We start from the raw sequence: 20,273 nt of genomic DNA, 5'->3' as shown, positions 1-20,273 counted from the left end.
AGATAGTATGAAAAACAAGTTTTATTTAAAGAATATTTACACAGACTCATGTTTCAGCATCTGGGTAAAACTATACCATCATATTAATAGAGTACATGGCAACGAAAAACGTGCTTTCCAGTATAGCAGATGAATAGAACCCATAATAGGAAATGCAGGTTATGTTCAGAGTGATTCTGGATTATTGATCTAATTTAGAAAAATGAAGTGGCTACAGCTGAAATTGAAATATCAGAGAGTATACTCATATTAACAGCACTGATGATTCCACAAATTAGGAGATTGTTTATTTTATTTATTTATCATAGAGTCTTTTAAGGAGTTATATTCCTACTCCACCATTGTTAGTGGTTATGATACTAAAATTATTTCTACAATTTAGAATGAGATATATACAAGTAATTTATAAAGTGTTCTATTTTCTCTTTATCTGGCCATGGAGAGATTAATTTTGAAGACTTGCAAAACAGTGAAGATGTAGTTGGGTCTCTTTATTTCTTGTGGTTTCATATTATAGGTATCCCTAGATTGCCACTTTGCGCTTTTCATTTCATTAAATATTTTTCGTATGGATTAAGGTCAATGAACTGGGCAGCCTAATGCACTTTTCTTGCACAGTCCAAAGAAATAATAAAAATGGAGGAATGTGGGCTTATCCACAGAGAAGTGATAGACCTGCTATTTAAAGGAAGGAAGGTTATAAGAGTGAGAAAGGAGGATGCCAAAGCTTGTAGGAAAAGGAAAATAAAGGGTTTCTTAGCTCTGTAATCCGAGGCTTATCGAACTGAGAGTAAATGTAGGAATGTATCCTGACAGGTGTTATGAAGCTGCTTGTGAGTAGGATGTAAATATAGACTTTTGTGATGCTTGTAATGTTAAATTCACCAAAGGCACTCAAATATTTTCATCCACCACTGGTTCGTTGTCAGACTGGTATCCAGAATTAAATGCTGTATTTTTTATTGGAACTACAGTAAACCCCCGTATTCGCGGTCTCACTATTCACGGACTCACGTATTCGCGGATTTCTCTGTGGAACATATCTACCCATTATTCGTGGAAAATTCGCCCATTCACAGTATTTTTCACTGAGAAATATTCACTAATTACTGTATTTTCATATCATTTTCATGACTAAATGCACTTTTTGTGATAAAACTATTAAATAATCAGGTATAAGCATTTTTAGAGTATTTTTTGTGTTTATCAAAATAGGCAGCTCTAAGTGTTTTTAGAGGGGTTTTAAGTATTCACGGATTTTAGCTATTCGCTGGCCCCCGTGAATACGGGGGTGTTTACTGTGATGCAAATTATTTTGGTACATAGGCCCTTACCTGCCGTATGTTGATACAGTTTTAAAGCTTTGCAGTTAGCAATTTCTACTGTTGTGTCCTAGCTGTAATGTACAGTATTGAATTAGGTTTCACTGCTGCAGCTTTTCATGCGCTTTGTTTTAGTGGAGGTTCATAGTATCCATATTTTTGTGGTTTTGAATGCCTGTAGATTACATGAAGCTTATGTTGGGATGTGTTCCTTTGGCAGTACATAAAGAATTTAATTTCAGTAAGCTGAACACATGAAATATAATGCTTTGACATATTACAAGTGTGTTTACACAGTAAAGGACACTTCTTAAAATATTCATATCTACAAACTTTTCAAAACTTGGTATATTGGTATGTATGGTAGTTCCTTGAGTGATGATTAAAGAAGTAAATGACAAAGATAGAATGACACTTCTTGTTGAAAATACATATTGTAATATTTTTTAACATTTTGATTTTTTAAAACCGATATCTTCCAAAGAATTAAAATAACTTATGGCTATGGAAAAATTTTTGTGCTTTGCAAGATAGTAGCACTAAAATTTCTTGATGTATTCCACTTCATTTTTATTACTTTTTGCTTTAATATTAACTAACATAAAGTTTCTAGTCTTGAAAGGCAGCCATGCTCAATTACTAGGTCTCTTTCATACCCATTGTTGGGTATATTCCATTTACTGCTTCACAATAATTATCCTTTTGACCATAATTTTTTTTTCTAGCAGTCCATGACTGTTTGGTTGGTTACTCCTTTCTCATCTTTGATTAAATGCATTGTTTTTGTATCCTCCACCAGGTTTTTTTTATTATTTTTGTGAAAGCCTTCATCATTTTAATTGATCAAAGATACTATCAAAAGTAGCCATCCTCCATTTTTCCAAGTATGAGCCTTAAATTGGCATACTGAATCTTGATAAAAGGATTAGAATTCTCCTGATTTTACATTTTCCTCCTTCAACTATATATGAGGTTTAAAGTCATTGTTATATGTATTGTTGATCAAAAATTACTCATATTCTTCAATATGACAAAGGATATACAAAATGGAGCACATATGGTATCAATATTCTTCAATATGACAAAGGATATACAAAATGGAGCACATATGGTATCAATATTCTTCAATATGACAAAGGATATACAAAATGGAGCACATATGGTTTCAATATTCTTCAATATGACAAAGGATATACAAAATAGAGCACATAATATCATCATTTTTCATTATCTAACAGTGCTTCTGTCGTCTTAGCAGAACTTTGTACCATGTGGTTAGCGGTTTATATTATTCGTGCCACCATGGCAATTTTAAAGCTTCAGCAACTCTTGAAGTGATTTTGAAGCCTCTAAAAGTATTGTCCCAACTTAAATTTTCACATTGGAAATTGTATTATTGTTAAGCGGTTTAACCAGATCACTTGGCTAAAGCATTTAGCTGTCACAGGGCTGGCCTGAAGATTTTGCCTTTATTATTGATGATAAAATTTAGATTTTATCAAATTACTGCTCCTTAGGAATTTTATAGTTGGTCTAACTGAAAATGATGGAGTATGTGTCAAAATTTCTTTTAACTTATTTGTTTCCAAAGCTTGACATTCGGTGTCAGTTATATTTTGGCCAGTCACATAAAAAGATGTTGAACTGCAGGGGTTTCTCTATATTCAGTATATACATATAGGGACTGGATCAAGCTGACTGTTCATCAAATATCCATGGTTCAAAAGAGAGAGACCGGTTCTAAGACAGAATGAAAATTGTGTATGTTGTTCTTTTTGATATGATGAATTCATATTGTAACATTCGGCATGATGTGTTTTAATGTGTTACTATCATCACATTTAATATTTATTTATTCTCCCATTTCTTAACTCTAATAGTATTTAGAGATGTATAACAATAACTAATAGGATTATCTGTATTTCATAGTTATAGTAATTGTAGCTTTGGCTGGTTTATTGGCTGTATTTCTTTTAATGCCTGCATTGGCAGGAATCCAACACATTTCTTTGTTTTTACGACCTTCATAGTGTTCATGAAGTGAAATTTTAGTTTGCTGTGCAAGGGTATTTTTTCAGATTATAATTTTAGTGGCTGATCCTATTGATTGAACATATATAATTCTGAAGTAAAAACAGAAGCACTGTTAGACAGGGAAAATTGATGCGTTTTGTTGGGTGATGTGGTGAAGGAGCATTACTGTACAGTAAACCCCCCGTATTTGCGGGGGATGCGTAGCACACACACACACACACACACACACACCCGCGAATAGCTAAAATCCGTGAATACTTAAAACCCCCTCTAAAAACACTTAGAACTCCCTATTTTGATAGTTCTAAAAAAAAAAATCTAAAAATGCTTATACCTGGATATTGTAATAGTTTTATCACAAAAAATGCATTTAGTCATGAAAATGATATGAAAACACAGTAATTAGTGAATATTTCTCGGTGAAAAATACTGCAAATGGGCGAATTTTCCGTGAGTAATGTGTAGATACGTTCCGCAGAGAAATCCGCGAGTAGGTGAGTCCACGAATCATGAGACCGTGAGTATGGGGCGTTTACTGTACATATAATTAGTCTCAAATAACTTGATGATCAAATAGATATACTGTAATTAGGATTACAGGCAAGAAATAAAAATATCCTGGTTCTTTATCAGACAATGCATTAACAGCAGTAAGATAAAGACTTTGTGGTATCAAAGAAACTTACAATTCTATTTTTATACAGACTGTGTGCCAACCTTTTCAGGTTGAGAAATTTTAGTCAGTGGTTTGGTGATTTTTTTTTTTTTTTTAAATAATAAATGATTATGGTTATGAGGTCTGGGAATTGTTGTACAGTACTTGAAGATTTTTATGTATATTTGATGAGACGTGTTGCATTGTTAATTATTTGGTATAAACAAAGCATATCAAAGTGTATGCCTGGTGGTTTTTACGTTTTACTTACCAGTCGCATTGAATACTTGCATATTTCACTCTGTCCCTTTCAGTCAGAAATATGTTAATTATAGTTAGGTAGGCCGTAATTTGTGTCATAGGGATGAATAGCATTATATCAGAGATGGGCACCTTTATTGATTCTTGTTCACAATGGTTTTTCCTCATGAAGGCTGATGGGATGAATGACTTAATATTTAGGCCAGGTTTGAATGAAGAAGAAACAGAAAACGAGGGAAGAGAAGAATTTTTGGTACAACTGTGGGTAAAGCGACAGATTCCCTGTGAAGATAATTAAGGATATGGGAATAAAGTAGTATGGGTAGTCCCCGGTTATCGGCAATCCGGTTTTTCGCTGCATGTCTAGCGACGAAAATTGGCGATTTTCCGTGCTGATGTGCGCCGATTTCCACTTACTGGCGCTGATAATCACCTGTTGGCACCAATATATATCTAACAGAGGCAATTTTCGCTTATTGTCACGCCGTCGGAACGGAACCCCCGCCAGTAACCGGGGACTGCCTGTAATACCTCTTGCTTGAATGTTTTACATATGTATGAATAAGATGCTCATTATTTCTTCATCATATTTATGATGTTGATGTGTTAGTTTTATGATAATATTGAAATACAGTACAGTACTACTGTGTAGTTCAGCATCTTCATTGTAAATATTGTTGCTTGTTTTTGATTGATCATCTTTCATTTTGTTTTCGTAAATATGGTCTGTGAAAGTATTAACACTAACTTTGCAGCTTTTTTATTTAAGTAGATGGTTTTGATAGTTTTACTATATCACCATTTGTGAAACAAGTCTTTGTTTATATTTGACCGGTGTTTGTAGAGTTAGGAGTACATTTACAGCTAACTAGTGTATTATCTTTTAAAATGCAGAATTTGATGATATGTTTCGTCTTGCATAACTGTTTGGGATATTTTATTTAAGGTAAACAGCTTTTTAGTTGCTTTCGTGGGGCTGGTGAAGTGGTCTTACTAATCATAGTCTTATTGAGTGGTCCCTAACCAAGTTACATGAAAACAAATATGATTCTTGTGAACATTACTCAAAAATGAAATATTCGAAAGATGAAAAAAATGTTGAGGTGAGAATGGAATTTAGCAGTCTGTTGATGGATATTTACGCGTTTGAATGAGGATGATTTCTCATGTCTTGCTGTTAATGTAGATCTTTTAAGTAATTGAGGTACTTACTAATGCTGTTCCATCAATATTTATTGTATTTAAAAAGTACCTAGCATTATTTCACTGGAATTAGTAAATATTCAGTGGTGTATTCTTGTTGTTGTTTGATGTCTGATTTTGTTGAGAACAGTTTTATGGCATTTAGTTCTTCCGTTTGCAGAATAGGGTAGCAGATGCAATGTTGATGTTGCAGGGAGCAAGTCAGGATAGTGGAGAAGATTCTGGCAATGCTGCAGGGACCAGTTCGGATGCCACCTTATCGTCTTCTCACTCTCAAGGTAATTTTGATGTCATTTTTTCCTGTTTTTATTTCCTTCATACTTATACAGTGCAGCACAGTATTTATTGTGTGTTCAAAGCAGGCTGCATTTCTACTCTCTGTAACCATCCATGGGTTCTTTTAATTTTGACAGTTTTGGTTTTTGTTTTCATTATTGGGCTGTGGTTTTCATCGTATTCAGCCCTGGTGGAAATGTTGGGTATCCACTTGTTTATCTGGAAATTGAGGTTGTCATTTTCTTAAAAGATTTTGAAGACCAGAAAAAATCAAAGGGAAAAATCTCTAGTTAACTTTTCTTTAGTGAAAAATTTCTTTTGTATTCATGGTTGTTTTATTTGATGGCCATGAAAAGACCACCCCCAACTACTATACTATATAGTTTACATGACTAATAATTTTTGTTCTATAAACTGTTTGGATATATACACCAGTATTGTGATAATTGCTGTGTTTTTGTTATCGGAATTCTCCATATGCTGTTTTACCATATACCTCTGATCATCAGTTACATGTTCCACAGAACATTCTTTTAATACCTACTTTTTCTTTTTGTGTGTACGTACTGAAACCTAAAGTGAGAATGCTGTTGGCTATTAATTTTGATTTGTAAACAACTTTGGGTAGCAGTTGTACAGTGCTTGCTAAAGGGGAATTAATTATACTTTAATTCTTAAATTAATATTTGCATATATCAATGTGTATCATTCACTTGTGCCTCCTGTCACTATTTTGATGGTGTGTGATGATAAAAGAAAGAATTATTGCAGTTATATAGAGATTTTTATTTTCTTATACAGTATATTAAACCATCAAAGTTCGTTAATGGAAGCACATTTGACTATGATATGTGATGGGAATGATCTCTGGGCTGACTTGTCTGCTTTGTGGTGTCTGGAGCCCGTCGTGTGTGGTCTCTGCTTCTACTCGGCATTAACTTTGGTCTTGTTGCTTCTGTTCTTTTGTAACTTTTGCACCATCTTCATATTCAAACCCACCTGAGGCCCAAGGCCAAAGGGGGCACATGACTGTTTCGTCATTACACGCTGACTTGAAATTGGGAAGGGATTGGTCGAAACTCATACGTCACTGGTGTTTTGGGATCAATCCAAACCCTTGACATTTTGCAAGGGAATGTGAAAAAAAATCACTGCCACTCAACTTTTTCAATCAACCAACCAAAATTTCCTGCACCCACCCACCCAGTCAACCAACCAATCCACCATCACAACCACCATCACTACCACCAACCACCACCAACCACCAACCACCACCCATGAGGCTGCTGCTGGCATGCTTGGATGGTGGACCACAGGGTACAGGCACTACTGGGCAGTGGGAGCACCTGCTGTCCTATTGCTGCTTGTGGTGCTGCTGTTACTGCTGGTCGAATGCTGCTGGTGACTGCTAAAGCTGTTGGGTGGGTCCAACGCCTGGGCACTAATGGTGGGCATTAAACTGGCATGTGGGTCACTCACCTCACCACCAGGCTTGGCTAACCTCACCAAAGGGCTTCACAAGGCTACATGAGGCAGGCACAGTCTGATTATTCCTATTGAGCAGCAGTATGACTTGTACGGCTTACAACGGGCATGCTGATCTGGGCATGGGCTGACTGACAATGCTGCTGCTGCTGCTGCTGCTGCTGGGCTGTTGCTGCTACCTGCTGCTGCTGCTGCTACTGCGCTGCTGCTGCTGCTGCTGCTGCTGCCACCTTCAGGGCACTTGGCACCATCAGCTTTGAGGCACGTAAATGCTGCTTTTAAAGCTAACAACAACTACTACTACTACTACTACCTACTACTACTACTACTTGGCACACACTTCTGCTGAATGACAAGATGATGATGATGATGATGATGAGGTTAGACGGGAATGTGTAGAGAATTTATAATGGACAGCTCTCCATCACAGGCCCTGCTGACTGGTCCCTGCAGCAGCTCAGTCCCTGGTGGGCATCCGTGTTACCAGCTCTGACGCGACACCATCATCACCATCGGTCTCCAGCCCTTCGCCCACCACCACTTCACCCGTCTATGGCCCACCTTCCCTCAATGCGCTCAATGGCAGCAGCCAGTGGGGGTGGTGGGGGTGGTATAGGTTCATGTGGACGAATGTTAGGAACGGCGTCTGGGAAGACGGTAGATGGTGGAGGTGGAGGGGTTGGAGGCAACGTTAGTCCCCGTCCTCCCGTTACTCTTCCACTAGACCAGATGTCTTTAGTTGCTGTGTTAGGGAAAGAAGTGTCCCCTCAGATGATACAAGCTCTGCAGGCTGTGGCTGCCAGAAGGGAAAGTTTTTCTTCTGCTGCCAAATTATATGCAGTTTCAGTGACGACACTCTGGCGATATTCAAAGAAACTAGGACTCACTGAATCCTCTCACAAATAATGGAGTGGTGTTTTATGTCACCATTCTTTGCTCATATGCTCACTGATTAGCCTTTTGCTCACATATATGGGAAAAGTTTTTCCCAACTTTATAACTGCTCACAACTGACAGGAGGGCCCCCATGGCTCAGCTCAATTTCTGCATGTATCCTGTATGTACCCTTAAGTAATGACTCATCCATTATACTCCACAGTTTGCTCACTTACAATAAAATACATCCGTTTATAGCTTTGACAGGTGAATAATAAATAGGTTTCGCAGGTATATTGTGTTTCAATTTTACCCTAGTATTATTTTTATATGTCACAATTATTAGATAATTTCATATGCATCCTCTTGGTATTAGGTCAGATTCACTCAGTTAATTTCTTATGCCTAACAAAAGTATGGAAGTTTCTTACAAATGAGGAGCATAGAGCATAATATCATTTGCATTTAGAAGAAATCCTTTAGATATGAAAATTCATTGGGGTTAAGGGGTGGTGTAAGGTTTGGGCAGGAGGCTGACCTCTGCTGTTTTCTTGCCCGCAGGGTCGATGTGTCGATGGGGTGCTGGAGAACCCCCCACGCTGGAGTCGCTCCTGGCTGGGCCTTACACCCCCCCTGGCCCCCCAACACCTGCATCTTCCCCCCCTCCACCTCCTGTACTGCCTTCTCAGTCATTACCCTCGTCGTTGTCCCTTATCTCCTACCCAATGCATCCACCAGGTCCCTCCTTTCATATTCCCAAGGGTTGGCCTCCCCAGTTTCGCAGGATGTCCCCAAATATGCTTATGGCTATTGAGGCTGTGCGCTCAGGGAAAATGGGCTTCACCCAGGCTGGCAAAACTTATGGTGTAAATGGTCGAACGCTGTGGGTATATTATCGTAAATTAGGATATGAAGTACACAATACTTTTAGAGGTAAAAAGAAGTTTTTTGAAAATCCAGCTCCAAACATGAATTTCACTGCAAATGTCAATTGTCCGGGATCTTCTAAAGACGAGGAATTCTCTCAAGAAGATGTACCTGCTATACCTGTTGTAACAGTAGTTGAAGATGATGATGATGAAATCATACCTACTGATAATAGTGACTCATTAATTGATGTTCCTGTAAGTGAAGGGCATCTTCAGCCTACCAGTGAAGAACATTTTGCTTCTCATCAACCTCCCCCTCCTCTGCCTCATCCTGTTCATCTCCCTCAGCCACCTCCTCCAAGTAACCCAAATGAGGAAGTTACTGCTGATGAAGCTTCAAGAACACTTCAGAATTTATTAGATTCAATTAACATGAAAAATATTTGGACAACATCTGTATAAGTTTACTTTACATATGAGTGAATTGATTAATCTCAGTATTCAGTATTGTTGTAGAATTGCTAGGTTTTAATTTTGGAGGTCAGTTATTTCTACAATATGCTATAAATTTTGTAAGTCACTGCACCGTACATTTATACAGTGTATGTAAAGATGCAGCACATTACAGTTTATACTGTATATTTCATATACATGTAGACACATGAACACCTATGAACAGACATAATACATATGCATACACACATACATTATATATATGTGTGTGTGTATGTATAAAACATATACATAGGGCTGTATATATGTATACTTACTGAATTTTTATTGGTATGTCCATACCAGGGCTTAAATGGTCTATTGTAGTCAACATTTTAGTCATTTGTGTTAATGGTATTAGTTACCAGAGTCTGTGATTGGAAGAATCTGGAATATATTAGTGGCAGTATGATCTCACATCTCTCCATTTGTTTTAACAGTGTAAGTACAGTATTTAAGAGAAGGTCCATAAGGGTTGGTACACATAAGGTAACTCAGATTGTTTGTGGTGTTTTAATCTGTGTGGTGTAGACTCTGTTAAAGTGACATGAATTAGCTTTATCATCATAAATTTATATGCTTGTTGAAAGTTGCTTGTCAAAAGTCTTTTATTTGTGCTTGTTAGTGACTCGTCAGTGGCACAGTGGCATATTGTACATGTACAGTTTATGTTTGTGATGATTTGGGATTGTATTTCTAGTGTGTTGCCATGCTTGTTTCTTGCTGCTTCTTCTTCTTAGGTATTAGTTCATTTGCTAGGAAGGAAACTTTCCATGATTAGTTGTGCCAGCCATTTGTATAGTTTATAACATGGAGATTATTTATTGAACTCGTATAGTGGTACATTCTCGATTGCTGTCTCTTAGCATTTAAACTTGCATATTGCAAGGTCGTAGGTACTGTTGTAGCTTTTTGTGGTGGATGAAGTTGTGAAAGCCACTTGATGTGTGCCACTGACGGGTATTTTTTTCACTGCAGGGGTCGTGGGTGTTGTGGGCCAGTTACCCCCTCTGTCTGCTACCAGGCAGCAGCATCTGTTGTTGTATCCTAATTCACCTTATCCAAAACTGCAAGCTGCCAATGGTTCTACCATAACCATCCGCCAAGGCACACCAGATAGTTTCTTACGTGCCATAGATGAAGTGCGGGAGGGAAGGATGGGTTTTTGTAAAGCTGGTCGCCTTTATGGAGTTAGCCATGCCACTCTTCAGAAGTATTATAAAGCAATGGGGTATGTCCTGCGTAATCAGACTAACAATCCCAATTTCCGTAAAAGACCAGATGGGATACCACTAGAGCCTCGCCGTAGGTATTACTCAGTTCCAACAGCACATTCTGACATGCCTTATCTTCCAAACAACAGAATGTTGTTTCCACATATCATAGCGAATCCTTGTAGCAGTAATTATCATGTTCAAAATGTGAACTTGAAAAACCCACCAACAGAAGAAGTTAATCAACAGTTACAGGATTCTTTCAAAGTAAAGGATATGTTTCAAGAGGTAGGGGAACCATTAAAGTCAAAGAATGTTGGTCCTGTAATGAAAGACCCCTTTGACAGAGAGATCACAGACACGCCATATAATGATTAAGAAATAGAATGGCTCAACGTGAATTAAGCTTTCTTAATGCTTCTTTGTCGAGTTTCATTGTCAAATGAAAGAGGACATGTTACAATATTGAGTAAATGATATTGTCATTGATACCTTGAAGTAGCATTTTCCAGCTATTACTTTACTTCACTAAATTTGTTTATGTAGCATGTGTATCGTTACAGATTTTATTCTGTAAGGTATACAAAGAATGATTAAATTTGCTATATAAGGATGAGTTTTCAAGCCGGAGATCATGGGGTAAATACTTCCTGTGAATTTGCATTTCCAACTTTGGGAGTTGTGCACTCTTTACACAGGACCTGTATAGTTATCCTGTATGTTGTTTTTAAGAAATTGTCATGTTCTTTTTTGGAGACCAGTATCATGATTTCATTAAGTATGCACTTTTAAGTTTAATGAAGTAAAATCATCAGTGCAAGGTAGCATGGATAGATTCAGTTGTCTTTAAAAAGGTTGTTGTTAATCTGTGGTGTAATAGAACAGTATTGTCCATTAGACTATACATTGGTATGACTAATATAACAAGCCTAGAAATGTGTTTTATCATAAAGGTGCCATTTTAGTGGTGGATCTTTCTCGGTAATTGAAGACAAGTTCAATGTTTTAACAAGTAATCATATGTTCTGTTCAAATATGGGAACAGGAGTATTTTATATGTGTGGTGAAATTATGATTTTCTTTTATATTTTTTCTACTTGATTATCCTGAGGAGTACTGTTTAATAATGTCTTTTATAGTATATAATGATAGATAAAGAGTCAGAATTGCGTGCTCTTGAAATAGTTCTTTTTAAAGTAAAAAGTTTGTACTTTACCAAAAAGGCAGCATGCAATAGTACTTATGACTGGTTGTGATACTGGGTTTTGGTAGTCAGGAAATCCATTCACTGCTGCATTCAATAAATTGGAGTATGTCGGAAGTTGGGTGGAATGCACCATATTCACCAAGTTATTTTACAAGAGAATTGGTCCATATGGGCTGTTTTAGAATTTAGAGTGAGAAAGATTATTGTAAATTTATTTCAGTGGTTAGAAGAATAGTGGAGGTACATCTTGCAGGAAAGGGGTGTTTGTACTGAATTGTGTACAGATTATAAGTGCAATAAAGTGTGTTGGATTCTTTGAGTCCTTAAAAAGCATAGCCTTTCATATCTTCTAGTTTTACGGGGTAAGATATAATAAATTTTATGGTGTTGAAATATATAGTCAACTTTTTATTTCATGGGGTTATCAAAATAAGGAGACATGGTGCAGTATAGTTAGAATGTGATATTTGTATGTATATGTTGATTGGTGCTGCTTGCAGGGAGAACAGAGTTAGTGGCTACTTACATGAATAAACAGTAAATGGATAATGGCCAATTACTTTGAAATGTAGTTAGATGAGATGTGCAGCTAGTTTTCAGTTTTAGGTATCTGGATCCAAAGAATAAAATTTTATACACACACACACACACATATATATATATATATATATATATATATATATATATATATATATATATATATATATATATACAGGCAGTCCGAAAATTGCCGATTTCCACTTATCGGTGCCGATAATTGGGTATTGGCACCGAAACATGCCTAACAAAGGGACCAATAACCAAAAATCAGCGTTTTTTGGCGCCGATGAGCCTCGAAAATCGCCAATTTTCTGTTAGCGACGATTTTCAGTTATCATTACACCCTCAAAACGGAACCCCTGCCGATAACCGGGGACTACCTGTATTATATATATATATATATATATATATATATATATATATATATATATATATATATATATATATATATATATATATATAATCCTTTTATTTCACTGTACATCATTTTATATGAAAACATTCAAATAAAAGTGCATGCAGTAGGAGTTAACAAATTTACGTTATGCCGCATGATTTAGCTAAAGGATTTTTCAACTGAATACGGTGAATTGTTAGGATATCAGTTTTGCCATAGTAGATGGTAAGAATTATCTGGCCTTCACAAACAATGTGATGTCTGCAAGTAACAACATGTTGAAATTTTTTTTATTTACCCATACTAAAAATTTAGGGTCTAAGAACACTGTAACCGATATCTTGTAAAAGGTTTTATTGTATTGGTAATTTATTTTTGCAAAAAAGTAACATGAATTGAAAAGATGTGTATAGAAATAATTCTAGTCAACTGTACAATTATCAGTTTTCTTTTTTTATTCATGTTTGAGAAATACCGAAGTCTTTTAATGCTACCTGTAAGTTCCTAAATTATTTCGTGTGGATCTGTAATTTTTAAAGTTTATATACATTGGCTTAGTGCTAAACATAGAGGTGAGTCCATTAGGACTCAGAAACCATTTTGTAAGTAATAATTATCGTATATGGCAGCAAGTTAACATGTGCAATGGTATTAGCATGAGTCCTTTCCATTAAGGAAGATAGTTTGGTAATCCAGTTCAAGTCATACTAGTTGAGGTTTGATATTTTCTGGAATCATTGAAGAATATTTTTTAAATTAGTATCATTCATTTTGAAAGTGCTTGTAAGCTTTCAGTCATTTTTGATAATCTTTGGTAAGAGACTTAGTTTGTTTTGAGGGCTAATTGTTAGTGCCTGAGTGGTTCACATTGAAAGTCACATTTTCTCTGTGGCTATGTGCTAAATGATCTAGATTAGATCCGAGCGGTGCTTGAAATGTATGGTCCTAGTTTGTAGTAGAAAGATGAATTCTCTGTCTCTCTCTGAGTTGTTATATTCAGACACAAACTCTTTGAGCAAAATAATATTTATGTCATTTGTAACATACTGTAGTATGATTATCATAATTAAGGTGCAGAATATAGTTAGAAAGTAATCTTTGATGTTTTAAGCATAATTCTTGATATAATAAAGGTATGAATACCTAGGTAGGCATGTGTATGTGGCATTCTTGATGTACATTTTGTGATACAGAATCGATTTTTTATTTTGTACTTTTACAAAGCTTTATAGTGAATGAGTGCTAATAGAATACACAAAAATAGTATTTTTTCCATTGTAATTCACTTTCAAAGTTCCTGTTGTTACTGTTATCACTCAGTAATTACAAACTCCTTTGATTTTTGTCATGTGTGCTCTTATGTGACTTTTATTTTATGGTTTAACATGAGACATAATTATGCTTCAGTGGTAGGTAGTGCATGTTTAAAACTACTGAATATTCACAAAATGTTGCCAGTCAATATCCCATTTGCTATTACTAGGCTGTGTTTGGGTAAAATGCCCTGTGGTGTCAAATATGTTAGGGAGATGAACCGAAAGAAAGTGAAAGCTATTGGAAGAACCCTTTCTTGCTAAACAAATGAAAGCATTTGAGAAATAGTTAATGGTAGACTGATTGGTCATTGAAAAGCCTTCTTGGAAGAAAGTAATTTGTTCAACCTTATTTAAGCTCTAAAATGTCTGAAAAGATGATAGGGTATATTTTGTAAATAAGTATAAGTATTTTAAAGGCAAATAAATATGGTGAAGCCAGTAAGGCTATTGTAGTCATGTTGGTGTGCATAAAACCAACTCAGTTAATGATCAGATTGATTAACTAGAGGTATTTTTTACATTTTAATAAGGTACAGAACTATCAACAGTGGACTGTAATAGCCTTAAATTTTGGTGTGCTTAAGAATAAGGCCAAGTACATTCTTGGAGACATGATTTACCTGAGCTCTCAAATCATCTAATGCGCGTAAGTGTATTAAACTGTTGAAAGTTGTCAGTCTCCATTAGATTTTCACAGAAGCCTTGTTAAAGTGCATAAGCTGAGTACTTGTTACTGAACGCTCAAACAGTTGCAACAGTTGCAAGCTGTTGTAACCTCTCCTTTAGCACTTGATTTAAAGTAGTTGAACCAGACCACTGATATATATTTCATAGAGCTTACTTAAAGCATATGTCTGTAAATGAGGCAAAAGCTGGATCATGCAAAGTCAAAAGAGAAGTTGAATGGTTAGATGGGAGGAGACCATGAGTAATGGATAAAAAGTCAGAGGTAAAAGGGATTGTAGTTTGAATCAGAATGGGTCATACAAAGAACCCATAATACTCTGCAGCTTACAGTGACCTGCATAAGCCACAATGTAGACAGTAACCTATTTGTAGCCATGTAATTGTGAATATTCGCTTTCTCTATAATACTGAGTTTGTATTTATGGTGCATGAAATCTATATTTGCAGATTGCTACTTTTAATACCTTGAATAAATCTCTTAAATTTGTTTAATAAGACCACAGAGTTGTATTTCTTGACTCATAGGTCTCGCCCAAAGTGTTTTTCTTAAGTAAGAGGTTAAAATTGAAGCAGTGTGAAGCTTAGTTGATATAAAGCAAAGGTACAAGGCAGAAAGTACTGCAGCTGAGGCCCAAGTGATACCACAGAGAATCTTAAGTGCCATGCAGGGCACACCTGTAAGTGGGTTAAATTAAAGAATATATCAAAAATCTGGAATAGGCAATAGAAGTTCTATCAAGCAACAGACAGATGATGTCAAGTGCGAGTGCATCATTTCAAGAGAGTTAATAGCAATATTACATCCATTTTTGTGTAATTATAACTAACCAACCCCACAATGTTATGATTCTGTTGTGTTCTATTTAGAATTTTTCTGCAACTTTTACTTTATAAATTACCCTCTTCTGCTGTTTATGTCCTGATTATTTGGTTTGGTTAAAATACATAATAATCCTCACTCCTTTTTTTGGTATGGAGAGGAGTAAAGATGTGCAAGAAAAGTTACATTTGCAATAACAGTAACTGAGTGAGTTGTGAACATTCTTGCTTCTTTAAACACTGTGCAACATTTGTAACTGGTGTAAATGGTGAAGTGAATAATGTACCCAAGTGTGAGAAAGTAAATGAACCATAGTAAAACCATGCTTTTCTTATGTACGGCAGAAGTCTGCATAGAAACAGTATTGATGTTTAGACATGCCTGTTATTGTCCTGTCTACTTAAGTGTGGTAGTTCCTAAATTTATTGAGAAAATGAAAGTATAGAAGAAGCCTCTCAGCTTACTGGCCTGTGTGCAGATCACAAACGGACAAAATTGTAATGACTATTTTGGTAGGGAAAGCGAGTGCTCGTAAAGGATATCAGCCACAAATTTTTCAAGTCTAAGTCCACTGGTTTTAGTGGCAGTTTTGACTGCTTTACCTCTATGCGGCCATTGTCATTTTGTGCTTCTCTCACAAAGTTACAAAATTGCTTAAGTCACTTTCTACTTTAATAAATATATAAATAAAATAATAATGTTGCCCTTTTTCTCTCGCCCTTGTGTCTTCTATATAATTTTTCTTTTCTGAGTTGTTATTCATGTTCCTTATCATTTGCCCTTTTATTTCCTAAAATAATTTGACAAAAATTTACCATGAACTCTCCCGTTGATTTTACTGTTCACTAGTTTGATGTCATATTTTTCTCTCTCCTTTTTATGTAATGTATAAGGTTCCTTGTTTTATATGTCAGTGGTATGAGTAGACTACCAATTAATAATGATATAATTGCAGACTGTAGAATTATTTTGTTAAAAACTTCGTCTTCGAATACCTCTTACTCTGTATTTTATAGGTGAGTCATTTCTTGTTAATGCCAAATTTATTAAGCAAAATTTAATTGTTATTAGTGAAAACAAATCCTTTGGACCAATGTTGTGAGAGCCAAGAATATCAACTCAGTGATGTGGTTAAACTACCTAACAGTAATGATAGTAAGAATCATGTTGTATAGATACAATAGTCACACAATACCTCATGCTTAACTCTAATGATTGCAAGTACTTGGCTTGGTGGACTGTCAGTGGCAAGTGTAAGTGGAAAATGCTAAGAATTGAAAACCACAAGATGTTATCACAAAATTATTGAAATAAGTATTGTGTAATAATATCCTAATTTACAAATGACCCTGTTAGTTTCATTCTGTTAGATCATGCATAATGTTACCAGTTTTGAAGCCATAAATTGCAGCCACAGGAATAGAGGGTTTTCATTTCATATCATATATTTCTATCTTCATGAAGCACAAAAAATAATTTGAAAAAATTCATGATTTTTCTTTGGTAACCTTTTACTTGCATGAAGATACATACATACGCATACATACATACATACATTATATATATATATATATATATATATATATATATATATATATATATATATATATATATATATATATATATATATATATATATATAATATATATATATATATATATTATATATATATATATATATATATATATATATATATATATATATATATATATATATATATAAAAGGGTATATTTTATATTTGATTTATGAAAGATCCCAGTTTGAAAGGGTATATTTTATATTTAATTTATGAAAGATCCCAGTTTGAAATCTTATCTAACCAGAAAGTTTTAGGTATGCTATGCTATTGCAGTAGTTTAGTTGACAAAAGTGAATTGTGGACCTGATAGTTAGTCAACTGTGGTGCATCGTAACAAGGTTGTAGAAGCATAAATAGGATTAACAGCCCCATGTCAGAAGCCTTTGCTAAGTCCCAGAATGCTAATGCCTGGAACAACTCTCTCTAAAGAGGAAAGGTGCTGATCTATTCCTTCTTAACATGTAATATATATATATATATATATATATATATATATATATATATATATATATATATATATATATATATATATATATATATATATATATATATATATGTATATAATATATATATACAATATATATATATATATATATATATATATATATATATATATATATATATATATATATATATATATATATATATATATATATATATATATATATGTATATATAACAGTAAAAATCATTTGTGTAACAGCAAAAAATGCACACACATTTTAGAATTGTCCATAATATTGTGGAACCTTTGTATATGTGTGTGTATGTGTTTGTTGCTCATTTTATTCTCCTTTGCCAACAGCTGTTTTAACATAAGCATGGCCATCATCAGGATTACAGTAGAACCAGAATGAAGCTACAGTCCAGCGTATAGTTGAGTACAGTGAAAGATCAGATTAAAACAAAAAATCCAAGTAAAAGGAAAATCAATAAATAAAGAAATTTCACACACACTTATTCTTCATGAAGGGTCACAAACCAGGCTCCTCAGTGATGGTGAGGCTTGATGGATTGAGTTTAATTTTCTTTTGCTGGAGGGAAAAACATTTTCTGAAGACTTTTAGATATTCAGTGTAGGCTGCTGCAGTCAAGGCCCACGGCTTCTGAGCCTATAATTAGGTCATTGTGAGTGAGGTTATTTCTTGTCGTGCAGTAACCAGAGAACAAGAATCTATGCCAAATGTGTGGAGAACATTTTCATCACCACCAATAAAACAGACAGTACTGAAAAGCTAGTAGATGCCATTAAAACTATTTTGGTCCTTGTATTTATAGTAGAGGCCAGCAAAAAGAAGACTCTTCCTTTCTTTGATGTCCTTGTTGAAAGAAAATCCCCATACATTACATCCATCCACCCAAAAGCCACAGATGTGGACAACTGCCCACATGCAAGGGGAGAGTACTTAGATTAATCCAGAATGTCAGTTATTGGTGCCTACATGAGAAAGAACCTGGAAATCATGTGAGACAGATGTTGACAAACATTGGGTACCCAGCAACATGATAGAGGACATGATATGGAAGAAAATGGATTATTTCCAGACTTGATCCTTAAGCAGTGGAGAAAGTAAGAGATAAACTTTGCCAATTTATCACAAAATTAACCAAGGGACAACTTACAGACAGGAAGTAGATACCCTGTAGCGGATCATCATCAGAGGAGCATCGAAGACACCTCACAACAGAGTATCACGAAGAGTCCTCAGCTTCCCCTAACCTGGTAACCAAGCTTATGATGGGAAAAGCACTGCCCCCAGGGTATCAGAGTAGTCAAGGACCAACATGGTTTAAAAATTTAAGTGTTCGAAAGGGGTATGCAAGCTTCTCATTATAATCTATGTTGGGCACGTGTTGACGACCTGAAGGACACAACTTGAAGACAGTTACAACAGTGGAGCCATCCACCAGTATTTTGTGGATATGTTTTGACAGTACACTGCCTTTGAATGTAATTAGAGACAGAAGTTGTTCGCCAGGATAGCCATGGGCAGCTTGTAGTTACAGAAGAGGTGAGAGTCTTAGTGCAGCAGCCAGCACTAAAAATCTAATTGTTTTCAGATTGTGTTCTGCCCTCCAGCTGAAAAAGATTACACAGCAAACCATCTGGACTCACTGGAGCCAAGACACCTGTCTTACTAAGCCTCATGAAGAATAATCTTGATCTATAAAGTTTCTTCCTTTGTTAATTTTCCTTTTGGGTTTTGTTTTGATATTTGGTTTTTTACTGTACTCAACTAATATATATGTATATAAACAAAATTCACGAAAGAAAGAGAAACACTGGAATGCTGCAAGGCCTTTCATCTGTTGTCCTTTACTTAGCAGACTGAAGAAATATAAAAGTAAGTTTACAAAGATAACTCCTATAAATGACGGATGGGGATTACAAAGGAAAAAATATGTACCTGGAATCCAACACAACTGAAGAATTAGTAGAACTGCCAAAACAGGGTTAAATATTTAAGAGGTTTTACAAAGGATTAGGATCAACCGTTCAGAAGCAGGGACAGGACAATTATAAAAGATTATACAAGGCCACCAAAAAATTTTAGTACAACAAAATAATTTTTTTTTTTTTTTTTTTTGCAAGATGAAAATTTTTTTCAAATAAAAAATTATATGAAGCATATTAATGCAGAAAATATATATTATGTAACTGATTTGTAATTAAGTCCGTGATTTTATCTTACAGGTCATTCTTGAGCATTTTTCCAATGTATTAGTTGGTATTAGAAAAATGTTCAAGAATGACCTAAAAGATAAAATAAGACTTACTTACAAATTAGTTACCTTATATATATTTTCTATGTTTTCGTATGCTTAATACAATTTTTTATTTGTAAATATGTTCATCTTGTAAAAATTGTTGTTTACAAAAAAAAATATAATTATTTTGGCGTACTAACATTTTTTGGTGGTCAGTCACCTCCCTGTGTGATCTTTTATAATTGTCCTGTCCTTGCTTCAGAGCGGTTGATCCTAATCCTTTGTAAAACCTCTTAAATATTTAACCCTGTTTTGGCAGTTCTACTAATTC

General features: G+C 35.1%; 1 protein-coding gene across 13 annotated transcripts in view; it reads left to right on the top strand.

Annotated features, from left to right (window-relative positions):
- The window catches only part of LOC136826043 (histone-lysine N-methyltransferase SETD1B-like), a 213,354-nt gene that overhangs the window by 177,424 nt on the left and 15,657 nt on the right, over nucleotides 1–20,273 (top strand). For all 13 annotated transcript variants that reach the window (XM_067082915.1, XM_067082924.1, XM_067082919.1 and 10 more), the window contains one exon: nucleotides 5,636–5,753. In XM_067082915.1, coding sequence (XP_066939016.1) covers nucleotides 5,636–5,753 — 118 coding nt within the window. The remainder of the gene's footprint in view (nucleotides 1–5,635; nucleotides 5,754–20,273) is intronic.

Source organism: Macrobrachium rosenbergii, chromosome 40 (genome assembly GCF_040412425.1).
Source record: "Macrobrachium rosenbergii isolate ZJJX-2024 chromosome 40, ASM4041242v1, whole genome shotgun sequence".
NCBI classification, from domain to species: Eukaryota; Metazoa; Arthropoda; class Malacostraca; order Decapoda; family Palaemonidae; genus Macrobrachium; species Macrobrachium rosenbergii.
The sequence above is the reverse complement of the archived record's forward strand: the minus strand, read 5'-3'. Positions and strand labels throughout refer to the sequence as shown.